Consider the following 12,782-nt stretch of genomic DNA (forward strand, 5'->3'; position numbering starts at 1 on the left):
CTGCACTTACAGACTTAGATTGCCATTCATGTGCTGCCCACACAAAAAGCAGGGACTTGCTTTGTCACCATACCCCTCCTCAAAACCTGCATTCCCACCAAGAGGCTTCACATTACCCATATATTTAGCTCCAGCTGCTTCTAGAATCTGGAACACCCTATTATACTCTCACCTTCTCCCACCCACACCACCTACCTGGCTAATCCTATTCATCTTTCAAATGTGTGTACAAGGTCGGCTTCTCTGAGAAATGGTTCAAAGGTAACAGAGTACTCCAAGAGGTATAGGTGTGAACATCACAGGCTTTCTCAACAGACTACTTGAGTTCAAGTTGTCTGTTGAACTGTGCCATTACCTTGCTGTGTGACTATGGGCAAGTTTAAATTGAGATATAATTGCTACATAACATTGTATAAGTTTAAGGTGTACAATGTGTTGATTTAATATATTTATATATTGCAATGCGATTACCATCTTAGCGTTAGCTAACACCTCTATTACGTCACATAATTATCATTTCTCGTTTGTGGTGAGAACAATTAGGATCTAATGTCTTAGTAACTTTGTAATTTATAATACAGTATTGTTGACTATAATCTCTATGCTGTGCATTACATCTCCAGAACTTTTTTTAACTACTAGTTTGAAAGTTTGTACCCTTAAACATCTCCCTATTTCCCCCATACCCAGCCCCTGGTAATCAACATTCTACTTTCTGTTCTTATGAGTTACATGAAGGATTTTTAAACTTTTTACTGACATTATTAATAGAGAATCCTCTTCAAGAAAAAAAAAATTCCACCAACTCTGCTTATCACCATTTTTTGAGCATACAACAATTAGTGTCTATTTCTTCTGCGTCCATTAAACACTTACTGCATGCCAGGCAGCATGCTGGGTACTGGAAACACAAAGAGGAATGAGATCCAGCACCTGCTCCTTGAGCACATTTCCAGAAGGGGAGGCAGACAGACAGATACATACATGGTGATGGATGTAATGAAAAAGAAAGCAGGTTAAAGAACTCAGGGAGTGGCAAAAGGTCTTATTTTCAAAATGATTTTTCTAGAACTAAAGAATAATGATTTCTGGGCAGGGTTAGATTTCATTCCATTATTATCATTAAAAGATACATATGTTACATTTAGTACTAATTTTTAAAATTTTTATTTTATTAGTTTCAAGTATATAGTACATTGGTTAGACATTTATATAGTTTATGTAATGATTCCCCTAATTGCTCTTTCTCTCCTCTGGCTCTCTACCTAGCCAATATATTAATGCTAACTGCATTCCCTATGTCATGTTCATCTCCATGACCATCTATCAACTACTAATTTGTACTTCTTTAACCGTTCACCCCATTCTCCTAGCCCCTCAACCATCCTCTCCTCTGTCTGTCACCAGATTGTCCTCTATATTTGTGAGTCTGTTTTTCATTAGTTTGTTCTTTTTGTTCCTTAGATCCCACATATAAGTGAAATCATATGGTATTTATCTTTCTCTGTCTGACTTATTTCACTTAGCATGATAACCTCTAGGTCCATCCATGTCATTGTGAATGGTAGGATTTCACTGTTTTAATGGCTGAGTAACATTCCATTGTACATAGGAACCATAACTTAAAAGATGTATATTTTTTTAAGTTAAGGTTATTACAATGAGAACAGCTTATGGTTTTTCAGAGATGGAGCAGAATAATGGCCCACTGAAGATTTCTGCACTCTAATCCCTGGAGCCTATAAGTTACCTTATATAGCAAAAGGGACTTTGTAGATGGACTGAAGCTTTTCTAGGTGGGTCCAATGTAATCACATGGGACCTTAAACGTGGACAAGGAGGGCAAAAGAGTCAGAGTGATACAGTGAAAGAAGAGGCAGGAGAAATTCAAAGTATGACAGGGTCTTGCTCCACTGTTGTTAGCTTTGAAGATGGAGAAGGCCACGAGTCAGGAAATGTGGGTGCTTTTAGATGAGCTTGACCTCCTATAACCACATGAAACTGAATTCTACCAACAATCTGAATGAGCCTAGAAATAGCTTCTTTCCCAGAGCCCAACCCAGTCAACATCTTGATTTCAGCCTTGAGAGATCTGAAAACAGAGAAACCAGTAGAGCTCACCAGATGTCTGACCTACAGGACTATAAGACTCTGTTGTTTTAAGACGTTAAATTTGTGGTATTTTTTTACAGCAGGAATAGAAAATTAATGCAGAGCAAAAGAGTAAATAAATGATGCAAATGGATTTGGGCCTTTTTCATGTCCCTGGGATGATGGGGCCAAGATTTCTCAAAAGGGGGTAATTAAAGGGCTTAAAAATAGGGAATCAAGAGCTCCACAATGCCTACTCCAGGGCTTTTCACATTGTAAAGTGTGCACAACCCTCCTGGGGACTGTTAAAACAAAGTTTCTGATTCAGTGGGTTGAAGTGAATCCTGAGCATTTCTAACATGCTCAGGCTGCTGGTCCATGGACACTTGGAGCAGCAGGGATAGGCCTATAGTCCCTAGAGGAAAAGCAGATGAGGCCCTTCACAAACTTGCCTCTGCCACTCTCCACCCATACTCTTCATCACATTGTCACCAAGTCCTTAAGGACAAAGATTCATCTGTCTTGTTAGCAGTTGTATTCTCAGAGCCTAAAAGATGTGTGAAACATAACAGATGCTCAATAAATATTTGTCAAATGATGAATAAATTAATGTTAATTTTGAGCTTCTAAGAAAAAAAAGAATAGCAGAAAGGACAATCAGGGGCCCAAGAGAAGCAATCAGAAGAATAAAATGAAAAGCATGGTGGGAAGGGTGGTCCAAGAATAAGTATTTGAGGAAAGGCATTTCATGGACTATTTGAAGTTAAAGATTTGACTGGGTATCAGATTTCAGCCTAGAGGAAAACTGGAGGAGAACTCAAAAACAAACAAATCCAACTTGCCCAGAAAGTTATATGTCAATGCAACTAAAAGATACATATATTACATATGAACAGCTGATTTTCCGTAGTTTTCATACTCGTGCACATGCATGCACATACGCCCCCCCCCCCAACACACACACCTGCATGCACACAAGCACTGCAAAGGCACAGCGGTTTCCTTTATCTACCACATTCCACTAATACCCTACTTGTGACCTTATCCTGCTGAGATGATAAAGCCAGGATAAATTCAGATTCGGGCTCCTAGCTAAGCCTCATCAATAAGTGTTCTTCTGTAAACTTGGGGAAGGAAGTGAATGATGTGTCTGCATGTCCGGCCAACATAAATCTCAGCTGGATCTGGCATGAAAAGTCCTCACTTGAATGGGGTGTGAGGCTACCTCCAGGTCTGGGCTGTTTGCCTACAGCTGTGCTTGTTTTTGTTTTGGTTGCAAAGTCACCAAGACCTCTGGAGAAACAAAGCAACTAAGTTTTTTGTTTTGTTTTGTTCTAATGAGTCAAACTTGCCAGGGACATGAAGCTGAAGTCTGCCCACAATATTCTTATGCTTCCCTCACACAAAGCCAAAAGTTATAGCCAATAGCTCCTTTCCTTTGTCTACATGAGCTAATATTCTGTACCCTTGTAGCCATGTCTCTGTTTATAACCTTGGGCTTTGAGAACCAGTGAGAAAAATTGTTTTCTATAAAAAATTACTTTCCCATCAAATATCATTTTTTGGTTTGTTTTCATTTCTAAAAATAAAGATCAGTTAGAAGATGAGGTAAAGAGAACTGCCCTTTCTTTTCTAATGGGGAACAAACATCTGGACTTTCCCCACCTCTGATTTCAGTTTCATGACAACACAGTGTGACTTGGATCCGTTTTTGGGTTTCACCCAAAAATGAGAAGCCCATTTATTTCTCTATTTCACTGTTTTTCATGAACACTGAGTACGCCCAGCCCTGCTGTTAGTGGCTCATTGCACTGAGAAGGTCAGGCCAGGAAGATTTAGAGAAATACAGCACAAGAGCATGAGTCATTTTTAAGAAGGTGTCCTGAGGAACCAAGCTTGAAGTTTGCCCTTTTTTCCACTCTGACGGCAATCTTGAAAGACTTTCAAAATGCCAACAGAACTGACTTTGGGGGCCCTCTTCATGTCTGTGTGTGAAGCTTGGAAGGAAGTTAAGGGGAAACTGTGACACAGCTCCCAGCTAGGACTGGCCAACTGGGCACCATTGGGAGTGCAGCAGAAGTTGCTGTGTGCCCTTTCACAATTGGCCCAAAGGAATTTGGGAGCAATCAGGAACACTGAGTTTACTCATCCAGGGAGGTTTCTGAGGCTCACCCTGGCTGGGGCAGGAGGCACTATTTTAGCTGTCACTTCATGGATTAAATGCACCACCATAACCCTTAGTACTTACGACCCATTGTTTTCGCAAACATTTCCATGGAAGGGTGATAGCAAGTTTGTTACTAAGTCTGGTTACAAGCCCAGTGACTCCACTTGCAATTCTTATGAGATGTGTAGTAAGTTCAGCTGCATGAAACCAAACCATTTCTCATATTTCCTTTCACAGATGCTTGAGTCCAGAGGCAGGCACAATGGCAAACAGCAAAAGGGCTGGAGGTGTTTGACTGGTGTGAACTGTCGAGATGAACTCTTTCTAAATCCTTGTTAACCAGCGGGAGCTAACCTGTTTTTCTCATAAAATTAATCTTGACTGGCCATAGGTCTGTGGAGGATGCTTTGGAATAAGGTGGTCATATCCTACCAGAGCCATTATTTTGCTTTCAGTGAAATAAAGGCATCCATCACGATTTTCACCCATGTTTTCTCGGGTGAGTTTCAAGATCTCCCAAACTGTTATGCTCTAAATTAGCTTCCAAGCGTACAATTCCTGTACCCCTGTTTTCTAAAGTCCCTAATAAAAGCTAAGAGTCAAATAGCAACTTTTCAAAAAAAAAAAAAAAAAAAACTTCAATAAACCACATGTTCCCAAGTGGCACAATAGCCAATTCTAAGATAGTTGAAAAGGTCTTTAGACGCACCATTGAAGTGGGTACCAAATCTTCAATGGAGTTCATCAAAAGCTCATCCCAAAATGTCCACAACTTTCAGAGGTCATGGCTTTGTGTCCTTTAAGGGGCATCAACACCAAGAATGCCTTATCAGGCTGTGACCACTCTTAAAGAAAAAGAAATCAAAAAGACTGTAGTGCAGTGACAACCCTAGGCCCTGCATAGCACCACATCTGCAAGACTTGTTATATCTGATTTGAGAGATAGAGTCATTTAGAAGATCCTATAGAATCTGAAATATGGAGACTAGACTTAGGATAAAGTGCAGTGATGAGTGCAATTCAAAGATATACTTGACATGGTTTCATAAACAACATATAGGTGCTTCTCTCATGCCCCTGTCTGCCCATCAAATACCTATCAAGCTCCCTAGGTGCCAGGCACTGTGCTCAGCACTGGGCATTTGATGCTGACCAAAATAATTATTGACTCCCAAGGCCAAATAATAACATTTTGGTAACAAATTTCTGCTCCTATTATAACTCTCCTTTCTCCTCGCTGGCCTGCCCAGAAAATGCCAGCTTGAAGAAAGAACAAAACCTGGACACAAAATCATCCCACCAGTCCCACAAAGGGGTGATATCGCAGTGTTAAAACATGTCTGTCACTTTACTGGCACTTCGCCCATCCAGAGGTTAAGGGCTCTCTCCCCTCCCTTTGAATCTGGACTGGCCCTAACAACACGTTGTAACCAATAGGAAGTCACAGAAGTGATGCTGTGAGACTTTCAAGGTTAGGTCAGTAAAGGCGATGTAGCTTCCACCTTGATTGCTGGGACACTGTCTTTTGGAACCCTGAGTCATCATGTAAGAAGTTCAATATCCTGAGGCCACATGGAGAAGCCACATGTTGGCATTCCAGTCAGTTGTCCGCATGCGAATCCTTCTAGCCCAGGAGACAGATATAGGAGCAAATAAGCCTTGGGATGATTCCAGCCCCAGCCTTGAGTTACTCTTGGCCTTCTTCATGGAGCAAAGGCAAGCCATTCCTACTAGGTACTTTCTAAATTCCTGACCTAGAGAATCCATGAGTAGATAAAATTGTTGTTCATTCTCCTATGTTTGAGGCAGTTTTTTGTACAGCAATAGTAACTGGTATAGATGGTCACACCAAGGGCTAGCACACTCCTCTCCCCACACAGCCTCCATCAGGATTCTCTGTAGCAGAAGGCATGCTTCCCTACTATCACACTAAGATGCTGCCATCAGGCTCTTCCACTTCCATTCATTACCTCTACAGCTTTCCTCCTCAGCACTCTGCTCCAGGCTATCATTGCTGCCATATCCCTACCAAAGTCTTAACTTTTAGCCTTGCTGTGACCTTCAGCCCCCACAGGGGCAAGGGCTGCTGCTGCTCTGTCATTATTGGGCTGGAGGAGAATTCAGAGAGCTGTAAGAGATCCCAGGCCCTGGAGAAACAGGAAGGACTGCAATCACATCCCTTTCCTTCCCCTGCCCAGGTACCACTGAGGGACTCAGAACCAGTCACAGTGAACCAATCACCAATGTATCAAAAATATCCATTCTGGAAAGGTAGGGAGTCAGGAACTTAGTTTAAACAATTTCTCTGGCCAGCCCACCCCCTTAATATGATGTTTAATAACAGAGACTCTGGGGTCAAATCCTGGCTCCATCACTTTCCAATTCTCTGACCTTAGATAACTCACTTAAACTCTCATACTTCAGCTTCTAGTCTGTAAAATAGGAAAACAGTACCTACCTCATAAGGTGGTTGTCAAGATCACAATGAGGGAATCTGTGTAAAGTTCCTGGCATGTAGCAAATACTCAATAAATTTTAGCTATTTTTAATAACATCTTCGCTGGGAAGAAGAATGCCTTGTGACTTACCCCTTGTAAGACTTGAAAGCTGTCATTGTTGGGTGGTGGGTCTTGATCTGGGTCAACACCAACTCTATAAATCAGCAGGGAGAAATATAAGGAGAAAAATGGACAGTATTAGTTTGGACCATAGAAGCCATGCTGGCTGAAAGTTGCCAAGAGGCTGACCATCTTCCTGAAGCAGAAGGAATGGTTAACTAAAAGAGGACGCCTGTCATGTGGAAGTCGTGAGAAAGAGGTTATATACCACATCATATCCCAGGAGGTAGGAGGGGTGATAAATCCTACGTACTTATATCCTGAGCAAGGCCTCTGGAAAACAGTAACACCTGGCAACTGTCTAGCTGCCTTTCTGTATCAGGTGGTCCCAGTTATCAAAATGTGGGTCCTACTGCACCAGGTCCTTTCCTCTCTGCTGCTTCCTCACTTCCACCCGGACCTGCTTTTATTCCTCTAACCTTTTATTATGCGACTTTTCACATACCCAGGGAAATGCTGAAAGAATTTAACAGTAAACACCCATATACCCACCACCTAGATTCTACCATTAGTATTTTGCTGTATTTTAGCTATCCATCTCTCTACTGTCCATCTTATTTTTTAGACGAATTCAAATAAAGTTGCAGACATCAATATACTTTCCCTAAATACTTCACCATGCACATCTCTAATTTTTTATCCTGGTGTCCCCATGTCCTCCCACAGCAGAGATGACCTGAAAACACACACATTTGAGATCAACAACTGAAGACAGAAAGCAAAAGTAAAGTGGCAAAATCCACTTACAACAAATTTCATAAAACAAGGTATTTGTCTTGACTTAATAACATACCAACTGTTGCCCTATGCATCTGTTAATTCTTAATTCCTGTACCTTCCTCATTCTGACATAGATGACATGGATAATATGGGGCAATGGGAGAGAAATCAAAGATACCAGGAAAATTATCTATCTTCTCTCACTCCCTCTAGTATCACAAAGAACAGATGGTATCATAATAGGTAAACCAAGAATACAGCTTTCAGCAGGTCTGATCTGAGCTTGGAGAGGTGCCGATTGGCCTTGACCAGGGGTGTTAGCTGTAGTCCAGTACCAGTGTGCTAATTCCAATGAGCAGACAGTGGACACACAAGGCCCTGTGCATGCATGGTTTACTTTTTTCCCTCTCCTTCCCTCTTCTCCACTTGTAACGCCTAGGATATTTCTTGAGAAAAAGAGACTAACGGAAAAGGGGAACAGAACACAACACAGATATACTCCCTCTCTCAAAGCCAACCTCTACTCTGTTTTATTCTAGGCTTGATCGCTAACCCAAGGTGCATGCCCCTGGACAGGGAGAATATAGAAGAAAAGGGAGCAGTTACCTCATATTTTGCTGAAGGCAAAGCATAAAACAGCACTCTGAATTCATGTATTCAGCAAATATTTATTGAGTGCCTACTATGCCAGGCACTGTTCTGAGCACTTAGTTAAAACTCATAGTGCACCTGGCACCAGATTTCCTCCCCATGGGCCTGAGGTTTGATGGGATCTTTGTGGTGAATTAGATGGACTTTGCTGTGTCTAGAATCTGCTTCTAGGCCCGGGTTTCTGAGGGCTGGAGGCTTGCCCTCACAACTGGACATTATCCAGGGACTATTGAGAAACAAATCTCACAGAGAATTTTTTACATGAAATTCATCTAATTCAGGGGTCCCAGGGCTGCCCACAAAAGTCACATCAGAGCCTCAATGCACCTAATGTGTCTAATGTACTAAAGCAGTAGAGGAGAGGTCACATATTGAATTCCTAGCTGTTGATCCTGAACCCTTACCTGTTTGAGAGTCTCTTAATGTCTTGACACAGAGAAAAGTCCTCTATATGGTAGTTTTGTCAGCATTTGTAAAATCGACAGCTAGGAATCCAATATTAGGCCTTGTTCTGTAGAGTCTATAGCAGCACAAAGCCACTTCATGGAAGACTGACTCAAATGAGTTCTTGGTGCAGACTAAGAGGGGCAGAGGGCTGGTCACTCCAGTGTCTCCCAGATAGCGTACCAGAATGCCAGGTGACCCAGCATCCCACAGAATGGGGGCAGCAGCAACAATATTATGTGATCTGAATGGCATGAAGTGCAGTATGGCCAAGAGTATGGTAGTTTAGATCTGACACTAATAATCTCTTCTTTCTGTACTGAGTTTTGAAACAGGTATACTAGCCTTTGTAAGTGGCTTCCATGTCAGTAGAGATAAAACAAATTGATCTTATCAGCCTAGGTGAAATAGGAAGACTATGGGTAGGAGAAAAGGATGAAGTGTGCCCTGTACTACAATGAAGAAAATAAAGCCAAATACAGTAAAAGTTGTCAAATGAAATTAAGCCCCCTCTATTCTTTTTACTAGGAGGAAAAATGTTTTGTTTAACAAGAACTAAAATAAATTCTGTTTAATAAGAACTGCTTATAAAAACTAGGTTTTGACTATTTTTACTCAAGTCTTGGCAACATCAGTGGAACTCATCTATTGACTCTGGGCTCAACAAGCACGAAATATTGGAAAACAGGATAAACTCAGAAAATTAGGGCCACTCTAACCTTATCCCAAACTCGGGACATTCGACATTTTGTTTGGGGGAACTTAAGAGTGATTCTAGATCCACACTGTCCAAGAGAACTTTCTGAAATGATGGCAGTGTTCTATGTCTGCGCAGTCCAATGTGGTAGCCGCTAGTCACATGTGGCCACTGAGCACTTGAAGTGTGGCAAGTACGACTGATTGTGCAGAGACAGAACCCCAAGTATCATAAATATGAAGTAAATCTTTGCTTGAACTGATTACTTAGACAATGGAGAGATTCCCCATTTCATCAGTATATAAAGTAAGTTTTAAAACTCTCTGAAAGCTCTTCTTTACAGATAAATGTCATCTTAAAACATGAAAAGAATGAGAGAATTACAATATGACCATTTTCCATTCCTAGTGTAATAATTGTTTCACGCAAGGGTCATCGGTAGATAATTTAACAGTAGGTAAATTGTTGTTGGGAATCTGGCTATTCATATGATGTCAAAGGGTCACTCTATAGATTACTTTTGAGTTACAAAGGGAAAATGGTATTTTCACAACAATGGAGAGGCCTGAGGTTTAAAGTGATCAAATTTAACATCACTAATAAAGGGACAGCCTGACAGTACATGCCCCCTGATAAGAACTGTATAATAAGAAATGTATAACACTTTTACAGTATTTTGAGCAAAAATTATTATCTATCTCTAGTCACAAGGAAAACAAATCAGAAAAAAACAGATTGTGGGATATACTATGAGACAACTATCCTGAATACTTAAAAAAAAACCCTCAATGTAATAAGAGACAAAAAAGTTGGAGGATTATTCTAGATTAAAAGAGAGTAAAGAGACATGACAACCAAAGTAAACTTTGATTGGATACTGGGTCATGCATACATGTGTGCATGCGTATGTGCGTGTGTGTGTATAAAATTCATTCTTTTCCTCAGGTGTGATGAAGGTATTGTGATCATGCAGGAGACTAGACTCCTAGGAGGCAGACATTGAAGTATTTAGGGGTAGAAAGTCATGATGTCTGCAATGTACTTTGAAGTACTCTGAAATGGTTGAGAGAAAGCAAGGGAGAAGACAAAAATGACCAAAAACCGGTATGCTAAAATGTTAACAATTGGTGTATCCAGGTTAGAACTTGGGTATTCACTGTTCCATTCTTTCAATTTTTTTAGAGATTTAAAATTTTTCACAATTTAAAAAGAATATTTAATTATATCCTTGGTGAAAATGTTTCAGAAACATATCAGTATATTTTCTTGTCTCTCTAATCTACTCATATTGATGACTCAGGATTTCATATTATTTCAGGGATGGAAAACCACAAGTTGTAAAGATTAATGGACACAGAATGCTATAATAGGTAAATAGTTAGATACAAATTCTAGTAATTATGTGGTTTTCTTTCCCAGATAAATCCTGGAATGTTTTGTTGAGATCCTCCTTCTCCTAAAAGTGAAGGGCAAGGAGAAAAATGCTAGTTAACTGAAACAAATGGATAATCAAATTCTGACCTATGTAGCTATCTTCAGATCTAGTGCACATCCCCTGAAAATTCACAGTTCTGAAGACAACCCTATCCAGTGCCCTCTTTCCTTGCTTTTACCCCCTCTGCCATGGAAGTTTTGACTCTCGTTGTAGCCACTTGCCATCAACTACTCATCTAAGATGCAGCCCAAACTCATGATAGTATGGAGCCTAAAAGGATCTCCTGTGCCTTCCTACAGGCAAAGAAACATGGGAAAGCCCCTTGGAGTACCTTGGAGTTCCTGCTACTGGTATAAGTGCTGAATAGGAGATTCCTGAGGAAGGAAGCAAATACCTGCTTCCTGGACTGCTACTGCTTTTTAAATGCCAAAAGAAAACAGACCAGGTGCCCTGAGACTCAAATGGTATTCTGACTGCTTTCCCCATTCAAGGCTGTTTAATAATTTCTTTTCTGGCAAGGTTGATGGCCCCTTGGACCAATCCCCAGGGATGATGCTGGACCCCTATAAAGTACCTCATCCTTGGGACAGAGCTCAGATCTAGTCTCTTGGGACAGGAGGTTAAGCAATGGGCCAGGGTGTTTGGTGATATTCCTGGAAGCAAAAAAGACCAGGTACAGTATTTTAAGTATAATGCCTCAGAAGACTTGGGGATCCCCTGACTTTTTGAAATTCCTAGTTTCAGGCAACTGTCCACAATATATATTTCTCTCCTGACCTGCTGTAATGCTTTTGATCTAGGAAACTTTATAAATCTGGAACTTTGTGAGCTATTTTATTACATCATATTTTACCATTCCCCTGATACATCAGGGTTGATGTATCAGATACATCGGAGCACATGCAACAGTCTTTTCTTCTGGGATAAACTGAAATATCCTTATTAAGAATGAGATAAATGTGGAAATCCCACACCAAATGAGAAAATAAAGCAATCAAACTGATGTACTCATTTTGGAATAAATAGAAAAGATCAATAATTTGCTTCTGGTATAATATGTACATTTTGATTAACTGCCATAAAAATGCCATGAAATCTCAAAAACTTTGAAGTTTTAGAATTTCTAAAGTTTAGAAGTTTAGAACTATCAACTTTAATTGATAGAGTTTTTTATTTGAATGGCTGAGGTCCTAAATAATTTAAGGAATACAAGACACACATCTTCATATAAAACTTTGAACAACAGATCAGAATCTGAATTCTCTCATGTCCCAAATGGAATGACTTGCACTTTGCCTGAAAGACCTTCCTTCCTGAAGGTGGAATATTTCAAAGGAGAGGGTTTTCTCAGCAACTTAATTGGTACCTAAACTCAGATCTCCAAAAATGAATGTATGTGTGCATAATTTAGACAGTAGAAACAAGTTGAACCCAGGAAACTTAAGTACTTCAATTAATTGTATGCATGTCATTACAGTATACATCCAGGGCCTAGTGATATCCCAAGACCCATGTGTCATGACAAGTATCACTGCATTCAACACTGTGCTCAAAGAGTGAAATATTTTCACAATGCCACAAACAGGTCAAGCCTATTTTGCATTTGAATTATCTACCAGCACCCAGAATCAGATGAGGAAGAGAGCATACAGGTTAAAGATACAGAAGGGAAAAAAGAAACATTGAAGTCTTAACTCTGATTGCCCAACATTGCCACTCTTAGGCATAATCAAATCATAAACTTGGATGGACACTGAGAAACAAATTGCATTAGAAGAGTCTTTATCTTCTGGTTTAAAATTTTTTTTTCATATCTTCTGATTCACCATGATAAGGTATAAGTATACAAAACCATACTTAAAAACTAAAACAGCGTTGATGCTTAATTAAGATAGTGTAAGCCATACCCCAGCCATGGCTGAAATATAAAGTTATAGTTCTCTTTATGAGTCAGAAGCT

General features: G+C 40.2%; 1 protein-coding gene across 1 annotated transcript in view; it reads right to left on the reverse strand.

The window, feature by feature from the left end:
- The window catches only part of SLC9A7 (solute carrier family 9 member A7), a 149,199-nt gene that overhangs the window by 18,184 nt on the left and 118,233 nt on the right, over positions 1 to 12,782 (reverse strand). Inside the window, exon 15 of the mRNA XM_039866425.1 lies at positions 6,847 to 6,910. Within this exon, the coding sequence (XP_039722359.1) occupies positions 6,847 to 6,910 (64 nt within the window). The remainder of the gene's footprint in view (positions 1 to 6,846; positions 6,911 to 12,782) is intronic.

The sequence above is a fragment of the Pteropus medius genome, unplaced genomic scaffold, assembly GCF_902729225.1.
Source record: "Pteropus medius unplaced genomic scaffold, Ma_sr-lr_union100, whole genome shotgun sequence".
NCBI lineage: Eukaryota > Metazoa > Chordata > Mammalia > Chiroptera > Pteropodidae > Pteropus > Pteropus medius.